Source organism: Schistocerca gregaria, chromosome 6 (genome assembly GCF_023897955.1).
Source record: "Schistocerca gregaria isolate iqSchGreg1 chromosome 6, iqSchGreg1.2, whole genome shotgun sequence".
Classification (NCBI taxonomy): Eukaryota; Metazoa; Arthropoda; class Insecta; order Orthoptera; family Acrididae; genus Schistocerca; species Schistocerca gregaria.
The window spans coordinates 272,942,098-272,958,961 of record NC_064925.1 but is presented as its reverse complement, the minus strand read 5'-3'; the positions used below and the strand labels follow the sequence as shown (position 1 = coordinate 272,958,961).

The 16,864-nt window shown below is 37.9% G+C and overlaps 1 protein-coding gene across 1 annotated transcript in view; it reads right to left on the bottom strand.

The window, feature by feature from the left end:
- LOC126278055 (stress-induced-phosphoprotein 1-like) overlaps window positions 1-15,884 on the bottom strand; it is a 55,808-nt gene extending 39,924 nt beyond the window's left edge. Inside the window, exons 1-2 of the mRNA XM_049977873.1 lie at window positions 15,114-15,884; window positions 14,689-14,898 (exon numbers count right to left, since the gene is read on the bottom strand). Of these exons, the coding sequence (XP_049833830.1) occupies window positions 14,689-14,898; window positions 15,114-15,122 (219 nt within the window). The 5' untranslated portion in view covers window positions 15,123-15,884. The remainder of the gene's footprint in view (window positions 1-14,688; window positions 14,899-15,113) is intronic.
- Window positions 15,885-16,864: the final 980 nt, after the last annotated feature.

Here is a 16,864-nt window from a genome sequence, read left to right as displayed (position 1 = left end):
AGCCCGTACCCAGCAAAACAATGCTAAGCCCCTGAGGAGAAATCTGAACACAAAAATAACAGAAAACAACCACCATACATTTTTGAATTCTATTACAATTGCAGTCTATATAAATTCAGGCAGGCTAGAAAAAAATCTTACCTTCATAGTCTCTGATATTATTGAATTCAGCATATGTTAAAATGAAGGACTAAGTAAAGAACAAGTATTTTTTTTGTTTTCTCCACGATACAGCCCTCCAACGATGAACTGCATATACCATTTTGAAGATGTGAATTTTGGAAAAAATTTTAAAATGCTGTATATCTGGAACAGTTCTAGATAGTTTTTTTTATTAAAAAAAACTATTGCTTTATGATTACAAAGAAATCCTCCATTTGGACTTAACTGTCAAAGTTCTTTTACTACAACTTTCTGAACTCTTTTTTTATAATTTATGGAATTTTTTTTCCAAAAATTCAATCCATAAAATTTTGATCTTTTTTCTGTTGATTAGTACCATATAATTCTACATTCCCTGTAAAGGAGAGCTTCCACTTTTAGGTTGAACAGGTTTTACAAACTGATGTTATTACCACATTATCACATAACAGACTCAAAAATCAAAACCTCGCCTTATTTAACACAATTTTAGATTTGAAAGATGAGTAAGAGACATTTTTCAAGCATTTTAAATGGTTCCAAAATGTATGTGAAAGCTCCAAAGATTTTTAAAAGGTTTCAATTTATACAACTTCTGTGCACTCTGTTTTGTACTGAAATTAGCCAGTCAATGAATTAAAAATGTGTTCCACTAGTACAGTATCTTCCCTTGATGAAGAGTGATGCCTTCCTGTTGAACCAATAGGAACTGGAGCACTTACAATCTTCAAAACATTGTGAACAGGATAGGAGCACTGATACCGTTGCTGCCGTCCTTCCGCTGGAAGCCTATATCCAGCAGCTGGTCCATGTGGTAGCATAAGTCATTACAATTTCATTTAACTCTTAACTGTTGTCTAGAATCTCTGTAATCCACCAGTCACAATCATACACACAAGCCACAAACATCCCCCTTCTCAGCTTGTGAATCTGAATATCATCCTGCTTCTTCTTCTTCTGAGGTGTTTGCCGAATGAACGAAATTTAAAGTGCGTGCAATATGAGCTCCCCCGTCACTGAGTCCAAAAATGTGTCTTCCGAATTTCTGTCACAGTAGTACTTTGTTTGGACCATTCTTTTTTCTGCTCAAAGAATTTTTCGATTTCCTCTTTGGACAAATGAATGAGGGCTGTGCATGTGTTACATTTCACCTATCACGTAAAATCCTCAGCATTCTGAATCACAGCTGTATTTGGTCTGGAAAGATTATGTTTTGTAGCATGGTGCTTCAGCAGGCCTCCTACACCATCACGAGGCCCTTCCCACAACAGTAGCACTGTATACCCTAGTCAGTTGGCACAAGCAACTTACTTCAAAACAGCTGGCAACGATTTTTAAAATGACTACAAGCACCATAAGAAATAATGATGATCTTCTCTGCTCCTTTTGTGGTTGAAGAATTTTGCACATTACTAGCAAAGCATGTGCTGAGTCACATCCTGTGTCATCACCTATAACTGCAACACTTGTGGTCTTGTTTTGAAAATACGTCACCACTGTAAAAATTGAAACCTCATCATTACTACAAGATATCCTTGTACTTTTTGTGGAAGAATTACAGTCCAGTTCTCAGCAAAATCACAGTGAAGCACTAAAAATAGGTCTTCAGTCTGTAAACACCCTTCCACTTCTGCAATGTGTGTTGTGGCAATTTCTTCAGAGGCTGGTGTGTTATTGCTTTCACAGACCATTTACCAAGTTCACCAATGAAACTGTCAAAGGCAACAGTTTTCTTAATTAGTTTATTTTCCTCCCATGTCGCATATGTAATTTCTGCAGAGTTATCTGCTATGTCTTCCAGGCCAAGTGTCTAAAGACAGTCCTCCCTTTCCAGGGCAGTCACCACATTCTTGAAACAAGCAAGTCTCTCACTTTAAGTCACAGACTACTAATGACTTGACATGCCCAACCAAGGTGTCACATGTCACATGCTCCAGTAAGTTGTTCTAAGTTTGCACAAAAAGCTCAAAATTCGTGCAGTACACACATACATACATCTGCGGAACTACCCACTTAGGTCGTAGTGCATAAAACTTTGATCTTCCAATATGTGAAGTTATACAGTTGCTCTTCTAAATTGCAAAAGTTTCATTTAATACTGTGAGTCATGTACCTCTTCGCTTTCACAACTTTTTGACCTTCAACTTTTACAGTTATAATGTCTTTTTTGTTGGCACCCTGGCAAGAACAGTTCCATTTATCTTCCAGATAAAATGGCTGCACTATTTGAAGTTAAAGTGCTTCTACAGGATGACCATAATAGGGATCTGGTCTTGCAAAGACTCCTTTTTCTTTGAAAATGCCTGTGTAATAATAGTTAAAACTTTCACCTTTTCACTGTAGGTTGCACAATATTCAACAGCTGAATTGGTATTTCTGAAAAATTCCTGGCAAGTGGTTAAAGAGTGCTTTGGTTTATTTTCTTCTGAAGATGGAACTTTTAGTTTGAAGAGCGTGGTCAGTTTTGATGTGGTGTATTCATCAATACTTTTAGTAATTTTTCTATGCTTTCTTGATGCATAGAGCTTATGACTTGAATTCACTGGCCATGGTTTCTTAACAGGACTTATGGCCAAGTGCACCAACCCTGGTCAAAAAGCATGATTACCAAGGTCCCACGATCATGGTTAAAAGTAAATAGCGTTTAAAATGTTTCTGCAGTGCACCAATGTTAATCGCTGGTCAGCAAACCATTGTCAGCCAACTGTGCATTTGACCGTGGTAAACACTCTACATTGCAATGGAACGTGCCCTGGCAACGCAAAGATGTTAGTAAACATAAAATTGCACAGATAATCGCTGGTGCCACGTTCTATCTTTGCTGTTTTTTTCCGTCGACAAGCAGAAGTGTGTGTACGTACCTCGGTACCTATTTCGGATCTGTTGGTTTCTTTTTTTGGAGAATAATGGAGAATAAAAGAAGAACACAGAATTTCTTGAAGTACGAGATAGATGTACTTCTTGAATGCAACCATTCTTGAAAATAAGAAAACCGACGGTTGCAGCTTAAAAGAAAAACAGGTAATGTGGTCCCATGTGGAGGCGCAATTTAATTCTACTCCTGGTAAGTTTACTCATAAATGAATAACTTTTCTAGGTTCATCGTAAGCGTAGGATATGGCACACACTGGCTTTTAGTTTGAAATTTGAAACTGTTATTGCCGTACCACTGAAATACGTGATAGGACTATGTACATTTACAGTTGGAATGGTTTTGTTAGTTTTAAATTTAAAATCCAATGCCGCGCTACTGTTAACTAAATAGTGACTAACGGAAGCTTTTATGTTGAAAATTGTGAACATACGTTTCTCACTTAGCCCTGTGCCGTATTCTTCATACATGCCTATACCACTTTCTTTTTAATGAACTGATTTGTAAACAAAAGCCATATACGCATCTTAGATTTTTATTGCAGTTACAAGTTAAGAGCCTCAGAATGCAAAATGGACTTATGAATGTAAATAATATAAGAATTAATTTACGGTACTACAAACTACATTTATTTAATTTCAGGTGTGATAAAAAGATCCTACGACAGGCTGAAAACCTGTTACAAAAATATGAAAAGAAGACTTCGAAAAGACCTTGCAGAAGAAAAGGTGGAAGTGTATAAAACAGGTGGGGGGAAGCCTACCCAAAAAACCACGATCCATGATCGGCCTAAACTATTAGAAATTGTTGGTTCCTCAATGAAACCGTTAACAAATGCATATGATTCTGATGCACAGTTTAGCATGATTGTGGATGTTGTCAACATGGAGAGCAGTGCAGTGAGAACACGCCACCTGCTTCAGTTGTAGAGTTGGCAGAGTGCACACATCCTAGCACTTCCCACACACCTATCGTAATACTAAGTAAAGAGACACCAAATAATGTTCTGGTGGATGTCAGCCAGCTGCAATCTGTTTCACAGTCTCCTGATCGACCCAATGAAAACATTTGCATGCCGAAAAATACATGGCATCATCGCAGGATGCCTGCAAAACCAAGGCCATCAGGTTCGGGAACAGTGATAGACAATGTGTGCAAGAAGAGAGTGGAACTACTGGAAGCCCAATTACTCATGATGAAGGCAGAGCACCAAAAAGTGCTGAGGATAAAAATTTTAAAGATTCTGGCCCTGAAAGAAAAACTAAAGTACTGGAAGAAGAAAAATGCCAGTGACACGTGACTTTTTTCCTGTGACTGAATTTTTTGTGCTATGTTGTATTTTGTCTAATGTATTAAAGTTGTCTCACAGTTCAAATTGTTTCTCTGTGTTTGTCCTGTTAGTGATACTGCTTCTATCCTAGTTGGTGTCTAATATCTGCTTAGAGCTTATTTGGTCTGGACTAAGTTTCATTCAATCACTTAAAATTAGAATTACTTCATATATAAAAACAGATTAGCAACACTGCAGTTTACACAAGTAAGCTACATGTCAGTTGCAGGCCTGCAGTCATAACATCAGGTGCCAATTTCTACGTAAATGACTTAACAATGAGAATGAAACAAAATAATATTAATAAAACATCCTTGTTACTCTAACTCTGGAATGAACATGTGTGTTGAAACAGTTATATACATGAGGCCCAATGTTATCATGTTTTGCATTGTTTGTACCAGAAAATCCTAACATATTACATTATGAGGGAAAGTGCTCCAAATCATAATTTTGTGTGTGCCACCTTCCGTGCAATACTCTGCACCAGGTAATATTTATAATGGGAACCTATAGCCCATAACTTTTATCACAACAAAATTTGTAGCAAGATATTTTCAGAAATGCATTCCTATGATGGGTCACTGATTTCTGCTATAGTAATCATAGCATGTGTGGCTTTCTTAGCAATACTCTGCACCTGCTAATGTTTATGATGGCAACCCGTAACTTCTGCCACAACTGTATTTGTAGTGAGGCATTTTTCTGTGGCACTATGCAATAACAAGGAATTCCCTTCCCACAAGTGAGCATTAAATATGTGAAAAAACTGCATCAATATCAGTGACAGAGTGAGGGAGGGAGTTTCCCCTCAGTAATAACTTAAAGTATGACACTTTGTACCATCAACCCACAGCATTACGGTTCTGCTTTCATATCTTCCGAAGTAGCACACTATTTAACTAATTATTGCTCTTGCACTGATCCCCAAAGTGTTAGACATTGCTGACAACATTCCATTGCTTTTGTAGCAATGATAACATTTTTTTGTGTGGCAATTTCATGTATTTTTTTTTTAATACCATACAGTTGTACATAATATTGTGTAAAGTGCTGCTACACTCATGACTGACTAGAATTAACAACATAATTCAATTCTTTGCACAACCTTCTGGCCACACACACGTATAAGAAAATCATATTGTAAATAAAGAGTAGTGATTAATATGGAAACAATTTAACAAATAAACAATTCCACAAATAAACAATCCCAATCAGACATTTTATGTTATTACACAAATGATTATTTTGTGCTCATGTGCGTAATGCATATTCACAATTTTAAGCTAATCTAGGTGATAACACTGCATTAATACTGAGGAGAAGTGCAGTAAAATAATCTCTAAACTGAAAGGTTCTAATAATAAATATGTGCTCTTTTAATATTGCAAAACTGTTGGACATTCACATATTTGTTGTTACAGTAGAAAATTTAAGAGATGCTTAGGATCTATAGTGAACATAATACAGAAATATCCATTATATTTTATTCCACTCGCTTTTACTCTCACACTCTCTAAATGTAATGGAGTCATTTGTTCTCAAATTTAAGTACATAGCCAGAAACTGAACATGTATATAAATAACAGAGTACTGCATTGTTTTCATAACCAATGTGACACAAGAAATATATCTTTAATTATGAATTAGCAACAGTTCCACACTAAAAAAATATCTAAGAAAAGCAGCAGCTGAGTAATTGTCTGTAGGCAGCACATCCTGTCCCGGGCACAACAAAACCTCAAATTTCGCATCACACACCCAGCTCAGTGAGTACTTTTATGTTCGCTAGACAGCAGAAACAAAATAGATTACATGCTGAAATAATCTGAAAGATTGAAAATATGGCGAAATCCCATAACTGCAATCATAATTTTTCATTACAAACAATGTCTGAATTTATGTTAGATTATCTGAAATGTTCATTAATTATAGCACGGCGAACTGCTCTTCCAGGTAATGTATCATCACGATACATCTGCTGTCCAGGTAGCACTGGTTTGTTGTCTTGAATGCTGGGGGTCTCTCTCATCACGTAACTGATTTAAAAGTCGAGAAATTTGAGGATCTTCTGGTGGTTCTTCACTGCTTGTACTCCTCGCAATATTATGCAAGACAGCCATACCCACAATGATTGACATTGCTTCCTGTGGATTACATTTTATTCCTACATATAATATGGGAAATAATCTCTTCCACACACTGTATTTCCTCTCAACAGTGTTTCTAGTTTTAATATGAGACCTGTTATATCGATGCTCTGCTTCATTTTGCAGATTTAAAAGTGGAGTTAACATGCATAACCACTATCTCCCAATAAGTGACCTTGTGGTATTTCTCAGTTTTCAAATTGAGCTCTGCGAGCGCAGTTGAGAAATATGGTACTGTCTCGCACAGAGCCCGGCCATCGAGCGACAATATCTCTTATTAACAAATTGTGATCACTAATGGCTTGACAGTTAAAGGAAAAATATGATTTCCCATTGCGGAGAAGTTCAGCATTATGTCCTCCAGAAGACTGAATTCTTATATGGGTACAATCCCAGGTACCAAGAACGCCAGGAAATCGGTCCAATTGACTAAAACCATACATCACAGAGCGCACTACTTCTCTTGTAGGAAAATTTATAAAGCGAGGAGACAGTGATGCTATGATGTCTGATACATCACTGATGATTCGTTGTGCTGTTGTACGATGTATATTACTGTTGTCCCCTATAAGAATGTTGAATGCACCTGTTGCATATGCCCTTAAAGTAATCAAAAGCTTGTTTATCGGAGAAACAGGGTTATTCCGATCAGTAGGAAATTCTAACCTATCATTAATTTGATTTAATAACCACCACACTGTTTCTTTTAACAGACGAAATCTCTCTTCAAACTTCCTGTCACCATAATCATCAAAAGGGTTTCCCCTTTCCACAATCACTCAAACACGATTTCAGACACGATTTAAATGGTCGAGGTATAAAAAATCTTCCTCAATGCCATCCATAACATCAAAACGCACCGACATCTTAATAGCGTATCCTTCTAAAAACCGTGGTTATGTCGAGAAAACCGGGAAAGAGCCCCGGTCAAATATAACCACGGTCGATTCCCTCGTTTAACTTAGATTGATGTTGGAGCACCAGAATACTGCGCTGAATAGGATTATATATCTACTTAACCGCGGTTAACTGTTAATCAAGATTGGTGCACTCGGCCATAACACCAATCTCTGTAACTGACTGATTCCAGGTATTTAATTCTTCCTCTATTGATGCAAAATCTGCATTATCTGCACCATGGGAGGCTTCACCTTGTTCTGATACCATCATTGTTGTTGTTCTGATTCTGTCAAAATATTTAGAACACAAAAAGTCATCACTGGAAACAGCCTCACTTTGAAATAGTGTCTTCAAATGAGAACACTTATTCCGAACCTGGACAAAGTGTTTTTTTATGTCATGTGTAGTCAGCACACTTCACTCTCCTGCAACCCAAATTACAAGACATTTCAAACAGTCCTTTTCAAAAAACACTCTGCAACTGTGTCAACTGGCAAATTCCTCATGAAAGCACAGAACTCACTGAATGGTCTCAGATTTCTTAGAAGCCTTTTCAGCGAACAAATTAGCACTGAACAACTACAGAACAGAAACCTGCAATGAACAACCATGACAAAGAAACAGACAACAAAGTTTACGCAATATTTGCAACAATAACGATAGAAACACACATTGTAACAAAGAAAGGAGCAAGAAATCAAGAAACAACTTCAGTAAAGACATACATTGCCCTTTAAAGTTAAAGATTTTTTTTAAAAATAATTCCTATCCAACTCAAATGTGGTACCTCTTCTTTACATGATACTAATCAACAGGAAAAATCTAACTTTTCTGGATTAGCATTATTGAAAATAATTTTTTTTTCTGTAAAATATAAAAGAAAATTGAAAAGTGACAGTAAAAGAACTTTGACAGATATGTCCAAACTGAGGATATCACTTTAATCAAATCAATTATGTTCCAAATAAGAAAACCCTCTAACAAAATATCTAGAACTATTACAGAGCTAGAGCTTCTTAAAAACGTTTCCGAAATTTGCGCCTTCAAAACGGTGTTCACAGTGTCATCTTTGGAGGCCTGTATCTCGGGACAGGAATTTTTGTTGGAAATAATAATAATAATAATAATAATAATAATAATAATAATAATAATAATTACGTACATGTCTTACTCAATCCTGAATTTTAACATATGCTAAATTCACTAATATCCGAGATCCTAGATTGAAGGTAGCGCCCCCTGCGTGAAGCGATACAGATTACGTCTACAGTTCCTTGCATATTTTCAGTACTAGGACTATCGAGCACCACATTATGAAGAAAAATTTGACTTCTTACGTGAACAAGTAGCTGATGATTTAGGAGAGAGGGATGTACTTCAAGAGATGTTAGCTATGAAACATGATATTCTTGTTGTAATTAGCACTATTTGTTACTGTAGTAAATAGTAGGTAAAATTTTACCATTTAAGTAAAAACATGTTTTTGATGACGTGCAACTACTGCGGAGTACATTTCAAAAGGGATGGGTTACCTTTCAGTGGTCAAACAATAGAAGTTGTTCTTTTTTTTTTCTTTTCTTTTTTTTTTTTTTTTAATCAAACAGCTGCACAGGCTATTTATTCAAATGATTTCATGTACAACTGAATTCACAAACTGGATATTGTAGTCGATTCTTTGCATGTTGAAGTGAACTGCAAAACAGATCATTAACCTAGCACAAGCAAAGAAAATCCAGCATTTTGAGCTGTAGTCCTAGGCCCATAATAGAAAAAGAAAAGAGCTGTAAGAAAGTACAAGAGAAAGGCACCTGAATATGACGATGTCTGGCATTTTCCCAAAGGCGGCAACAAAAAATGAAAATAGGTGACAAAACAGGGAAATCATCAACAATATTCGAAAGAAGAAAAGAAACAGGAATCCTTTAAAAGAGTGGAAAAACTGGAGAACTGATATAAAATAAATGAAATCAGAAATAAGAACTAAAATGAACTGCTAGGCTTCTAGAAAAATTACCGTTATATCAGACCGATCTTCCAAAGCTCTTTTCTGACAAACCTGACAGTAAAAATATGGAGTCACATGATGGTGGTTTAAGGGCTATAAACAAATGTTTGAGAAGCTGTGGAGTTTGCAGGATGGAAGAGAGTCTATTTGTAACACTAGTCGAAGAAAAACGAAACCTATATTAGAAAGTAAAATTCATGCCACCATTCAATTTGTGTGTGTGTTGCTTTTCTTTTTCCCAGCTGCACCTGTAATTTTCTTCATGTGTGTCATTAGATGTAGTATACAATTATTACATAAATAGAATACATTTAGTTGTGTAGGGGTTGGGATGTGACCGCTTCAATGATGGTTGAACTGGCTGGTAACAAATCAGGGCGGAGTGCTGTCTGGGTGTGGGGTGTGGAACAATTTGGTGATCTGTCAGTAAAACAACCCTTGTTATATTAGTTCTTAACTCATGCCAATTAAAGGGATGGGAATGTAGTCTGAGAGCAGGTTACTGAAGATGACGACAAAGATGAACGCGAAAGCACGGCGTGTCAGCCTTTTGCCTGTCTGGCTGGTAATGCTCGCTGTTGGCATTCAAGCAACTGAGGAAGCATGATGCAAGCCCTGCTCTATTGGTGCTGGACAACTGCGGCCACTGCGCATGGCTTGGCTGATCTGTGGCCGCATCTACAACACTCCAGGCTATATGGTGTTTAAGCCATGATGTCCAGCACATTGAAGATAATGACGGATGTGCATGCCCCGGGCAGTTGTCAGCAACAATGTAGGCCTGTACAGGTTGAAGACAGGAACAGTACAGCAAGCCAGCTCAGGCTTGAACTTGTGGCCCACCAGGAAAATGGCTGATAACAAAAGGCAATCGTCCAACACATTGCCCAGCAGAGCGGAGTCAAAAAGTTTACTGCATGGAGATATCGTTTCAGGTGACAACCTATGGCCACTGGCAGCAGATACCATTGACAGCAGACCATTGTGCTATTTTTGTGCTGCAAGTTGTCTCCATCTCTTTATCATGAGTATTTGAGAGTGATGCCCTGATTTGGGAGGGGAGGGGTGTGGGACATATAAATGAGCCTGTTAGTATTTTTCTAATGGCAGCAACCCTAACCTGGCTGGAGAGGCAGGATATTGTCACTGGGCAGTGATGGTTTGATTTGCTCTAGTTTTGCGTCATGGGCTGGTATCTTCCACTTTGAAAGTGTCCGATTTCATCTGTCAGCTTTGACCAGTGACACAATGGTGGTGGTGTGTGTGATGTCGCTACAGTGCCGCGTTCTTGAGTTGGTTCATGCTTTTAGACACCGTGGTGCTGTATTTGATGGCACCATCTGATGGTGACTGTTGACATGTAGTATTGGGTTCATTTGAGTCTTTGTTATCACTGCGATAATTTGAGTTTATTTGAGCCTGAGTAATCAGTGCTGTAACGTGATTTTGGAAGTGCTTGCTTTGTTTTCAGTGAGGTTTTTTCCCCCCTTTTGTTTATGTGCGTGTGGCATTTTTGTTAGGTGTAATTAGTTTGTGTGTGTAAGGGAGGGGGGGGGGGGTATTGTAGCAAGACTACGTGATTTTGTTGGAGACTTTTGTTGGTAAGTAACTCTAGCTTTGGTTTTATTCTATAGTAATTCTGATGTTTTGTCTGTTATATTTATAGTATTTCAGTTGTGTTTTAATTGATCAAGTGAATATGGGTTTTCAAATTGTTGAGGTTTTGGTTTCAGCAGTGTTTTGTGAGTTATGTAGGTGTGTAAAGTATGGGGTTGTGATTTTTTTTTATTTCTGGTTTGCCAGTAGGTATCGATAGCTGTGCTTGAGCTATGTAGTAAAATAACAAATTTCACTTTTCATAGTTCTAGGTGTTGGCTTTTTGGTGTCGAGGGCTTTGTTTGATCAGTAAAGGTCAAGGGAAATGTCCAATCCACTTTACAGAATTGCAGATGGCTTTTTGGTTTGTGGGCTTGATTTGAACTATATTGGTTGAGTGAAGTGTACACAATTCCTGCTGGTTTTGTGGCTGTAGCATTGTCTTAAACCAAGTCTTTTTTTTTTTAATGGCGTGTTTTGAATTGTTATATATTCAGCTTTTCCCTGTCCTAAGCCCCCTATTTGCCACAGTTGCCCCTTTAGTTTCATTTTATTGTTGGAGTTGGATGTTCTTGTGCCATTTTTATTTATGTTCACATTAGTTGGCACATGTATGCAGTGACAATATTGTCTCCATTTTGGAAGTAGGCTTTCTACCATATTGATGACATCATGTGTCAAAGATGGGTGGAATCAGAGACTCCCTAATGTCCTAGTAAATAATTCAGCGGCAATTGCTTTATTAAAAGCTGTTGCTCTTTATTTTCCAGTTTTTTTGGGTTTTCATGAGCTGAGCTGCCGATACCAGCTCATGAAATTGTCAACCTAGTTAAATTCAGCTACTTTATTTACATCCAAGTACTCTGTATGCTTACGTCCAGCTATTTGTGTATATGTGTAAGTTGTCATCTTTGTAAGTCAGTTCATAATTTTTAATAATGAAATCATGGCTTACATTTCACTTGGTGATAACTTTGCTTACACACAATGATAACGCTATGGTGGTATTAGGGTGATTACTGTCACCAAGCTTAATACCCACTGGGGGTTGGGCTGTTTGGGGGAGGAGATCAGACAGCGAGGTCATCGGATTAGGGAAGGACGGGGAAGGAAGTCGGACGTGCCCTTTCAAAGGAACTATCTCGGCATTTGCATGGAGCGATTTAGGGAAATCACGGAAAACCTAAATCAGGATGGCCGGACGCGGGATTGAACTGTTGTCCTCCCAAATGAGAGTCCAGTGTGCTAACCAATGCGCCACCTTGCTCAGTTTAACACCCACTGCCTTACGTTTCTTAACCTGCCAAAGCACCATAGTGCTCCCTAATTCTTTCAAGGCCTTTGCAATTTTTCCCCTTACTTCCTCCAATTTGATACACTTCTTTGCTCACATTGACAAGGTATTATCCAAGTCTTGTGTGTATTATTCCATAACATAATACAATGCTGCTAAATAAATTATTTCGCCTAGATGGGCTGTAGGTAGGCTATATTCCCTCAACAACGTTGAAATCTATCGCCAAGGGTATATTAAAAATCTGTCCTATGCGCAGACAATGTTAAAGCTGTTACTAAAAAAAGTTTTTCAGGTGGTTTATGGAATAGTTAGATGCAGACAATTAATTAATCGAGTAAACATAATTTACCTCCATTAACATTAATTAACAGAAAAGGCCAACTGAATGTATAACCGAACTTTTGCTTTCCACACCTTGAAGTATTAATTAAACAGCATTCCTCTTAGGACAGCAATGGACTGGAATCTATTGACCTGTTGTGGAACTTGATTGTTAACTATATGGCCATTAACATCGATTTCAGTGGTGGGAAATTCTAACTGCTGCAAGGTGCCCATAGTTGAAATGTGACCCTCTCCTTTACTTTCTTTCCTTATAATGGTCACTAGTCATCACCAGTTACTGGCCATTCATGTGGGAATGCAAGGGACACTACATCAAACTTTAGTTTGCTACTTGCCTTGTAATTGCTAACTAATTGGCCTTCTGATCAGCAAATGCATATTCTGATACACCTTGCCACTACTGTATGGGAAAAATAACTTTTTCACAGACTGTAATCGTACAAGAAACTTATCACTAACACAAGATGATATTCTATTACATGATTGTTATGTCACTTAAAATCTATTTAATATGTTTAAACACTATTAGAGCTGAGTTTGCTTATACTGTTGTCTGGATAGTCAGTGAGTACACAGTATCCCAAAGTTGTTAGAGCATGATTGATGCTCTTATAGCTTCTGCAGGAGCCAAATGTGATATAGCTTATTAATACTGAATGAAAGGGCCATAGCACGAAATTACACTATTACTAGGGGCAAATCACAATACTGCTTGAGACTGATGACCCTGCAGTTTAGTCCCTCTACTCTCCAAAGCAATTCAACTAATAATACTCCTTACAGATTTAGAAAGTTGTTTGCCATGTGCAGGCATGCCCTATCTCTTATTAGTGCATTCTGGAAAGTAGTATTCAGATTTATTAATGGAGGTTAGGCAATAAAATTTACAGTGTTGCCCCCACCCCCCCCCCCCCCACCACCACGGCATTGTTCATATTTTTTGTATATACATAATATCACCAAAATAAATGGAGATTTATTACATAATACAGATTTCCTAAATTAACCATCCAGTTGTAACTATGTACAATGAAAGGTATGTTACATGTGGAATAAACAGACCTCAGGCTACACTACAGACTGGATGATTACCATATTCACATTTGTTGTTGAAGCCGATTCACAATCTATCACCCTCCAATCTAATCTATGCACCATCGGCTCAATCAAGGGAGGAAGGGGTAGGGGAACCACACACTAAATCAAGACAGGGGCTAGAGACTGCCCATGTGGAAGTATTCAAATGTTAACATTTCTACACTGACACTGCAGGAGCCATTGGCTTATCTGAAACTTGCATTAGAAGGCACCTATTTAAATTGACTATGTCAGGCATTAACATTTTTTCAAACGCGCCACATGCGAACATCCACATTTAACAACTGACCTATTTGCTATGAATGCTGCAGGTAGGACTACATTTTCCCATTAAAGAAGGCAGTTGTACTGTATACTATCAAACTACCAAGGAAAAAGTTCAATAAGCGGACTTGGCATTCAATGGGTGATAAGATTGAAGTATTTGCCTCCAGTTGAGAGGTTTGTTCTTTCTCCAAGTTATGAAGCTTTAGTACAATGTACAGATGCGACTTTGAGTTAATTTCATAGCATCATACTTATCGAATACTTTATTCCAGTCATTACGACAAAAGATTATAATAAATTAAACTTTTATCTGCCTGTATGGAATACTACATAGTGCGTGGTGTTTCCACAATATCATAGTGGTTATTTCCACGAACGTCCATCGTCAAATGTGCATAATTTTATACAGTACGCTAAACTACTCCTTTCTAAAAGAAAGAGTTGGTGTTTAGGTCTCGTCGATGTCTAAATCTTTGTGGACATGGCACTAACTTGCTTACAACGGAATCTGGCGGCTATCGGTTCAGCGTAATATCTTTTTCTCACCATCAGATTCTCACACCAATGACTACCTTGTGCGTCAGTTCTTATTTGAAGTATCTATTTCTAGTTTCAACGACTAAACCTTTAAGTAAGACTCGAAGCAATAACGAGTTTTGAACTCAAGAAATAGTATTTGTAACTCACCTTAGCCCAATCAGGTTTCAATTCCACAGTTTTTTCCGCATCTTCCAGTGCCTGAGAGTACTTTCCTGCTTTTGCATACGCTGCTGAACGGTTACTGTATAAAACGTGATTATTTTTGTCCAGTGCTATTGCATCGGTATAACATTTAATCGCTTCGTCGAGCTTGCCCGCTTGCAGGGCGGCATTTCCTTTGTCCTTCAATGCATTAACCTACACAAAAACGATTTTCTATAGTTTACAAATAACGATGGTAAATACAATAAGTGTAACAAGTAATTAAACAACAGTCGCCACCCGGACACGCCGCTACACATGACGCACTGTTGCTATGCTTAACATGTATAAAAGCACCCTTACATCAAATTGTTTTTCTCCCTTTCTTCACCAATTCACATTTTCCTAACTAATTATTAAATAAAAATTACCTTATCCATTTCACTTGCACAACACTCAAAACTCGATTCTCACAGGTAACGAAACATCCAGAACTACGAGTCAAGCAAACAACTGCAGCTCAAAGATAATGGATTTTCAGTATTTTCGTGCCATACCCGGCTTTGGAAACGCATCTCATCCTCTCAGTATATACTTTGATTCTACTGCCAAAACTGTTCACCAGACGACAGAGAGATGCTCTGCACGAACACTTGAAGCTCTTCCTGACGTCACACGTAGATGTATAGAAGGGGATGAATAAATATGAAAATAGTGCGGTCTGTTATCGCAATTTCAAATGTTCTAATGCTAATAGGTGTAGAAAGCTAACTGCGAAGAAACCTTGGGCAACAGAAGAAATATTTCAGTTGATCGACAAAAGAAGGAAGTAGAAAAATGTTCTAGGAAAGACGGGAATTCAGCAATTTAAGTTCCTTAGGAATCAAATAAACAGAAAGTGCACGGCATCCAAAGCGAAAAGGCTACAGAAAAAAATGTGAAGAAATCGAAGAAGAAATTATCGTCGCAAGGACTGCTTCAACAAATAAAAAAGCCAAAACAACCTTATTTGAAATTAAAAACATTAAGAGGAGAGAACGGTTGGTGGATAGAGTGCACATACATTTGAGTACATCCAACTACTAATTGAGGACACATAGTAAATGTGGAACTCTGAGATTAAAAAAAAAAACACTTTGGCCAAGACATCATGTAAAAAAATTCAGTAATGCATTTCAAATGACATCTTCACACAGCGAAGTGAGATCAAGATTTCTCGGCAAGGAAGTTTTTGGACAGTCTCGTCATCTGCTAACATTGGAAGTCGATCTATTTTTTCTCGTTACTCATGTTACGGCAGTGGAATTTGTACTTTTGTTTCTTTTAATCTTTATTTGTGGTAGTAAATTACGTTCGATGTGGGTTAGTCGATGCCGCTCTGGAAATTGATATTGTCCTTCACAGACATACAAACAGAGACAGTATACACCCTAGTTCAATGACAACGAGTTTAATATTATAGCTTAAAATCATTAATTTCTTCTTATGAGTCATAATATTATAATACACAAAAGGCAAATCATTCAAGTTACTGTGAATAGAACACCCATTTTAAGTACATCTTCTTGTGCAGTGGCAATGTGGTCATAAGCTCTGATGAGTTCAGTTTTGGAGAATATCTTTATTTTGAAGTATTAGCAGTTCAAATCTTGTAAATGAGGTATAGGACAGTGCTATTGTACTGTGATAGCATTTAAAGCTTTATAATCGCCACACGGCCACCAGTAATGGGACTGTAACAAAGTTGTGGCAATCTACATTGCTGCCAGATTTATCCAAGATGGCAGCAGGAAAAGCTGAAACAGCCTGTGTGGTAGGCAGATTTATCAAAGATGGCGAACTGTGATGTCCTAATCAAATATGGCAGAAGAAAAAGCTGACAGAAAAAAAGGCAGAATGGCTCCACCTTGTGTTGTGGTATAAGTCTGCCAAGGATATTGCTTGATGGCACTGTGGTCACTTACCCTCTGGTCTTAGTAGGCATCCGGCCGCGGTGGTCTCGCAGTTCTAGGCGCGCAGTCCGGAACCGTGCGACTGCTACGGTCGCAGGTTCGAATCCTGCCTCGGGCATGGATGTGTGTGATGTCCTTAGGTTAGTTAGGTTTGAGTAGTTCTAAGTTCTAGGGGACTAATGACCACAGAAGTTGAGTCCCATAGTGCTCAGAGCCATTTGAACCATCTT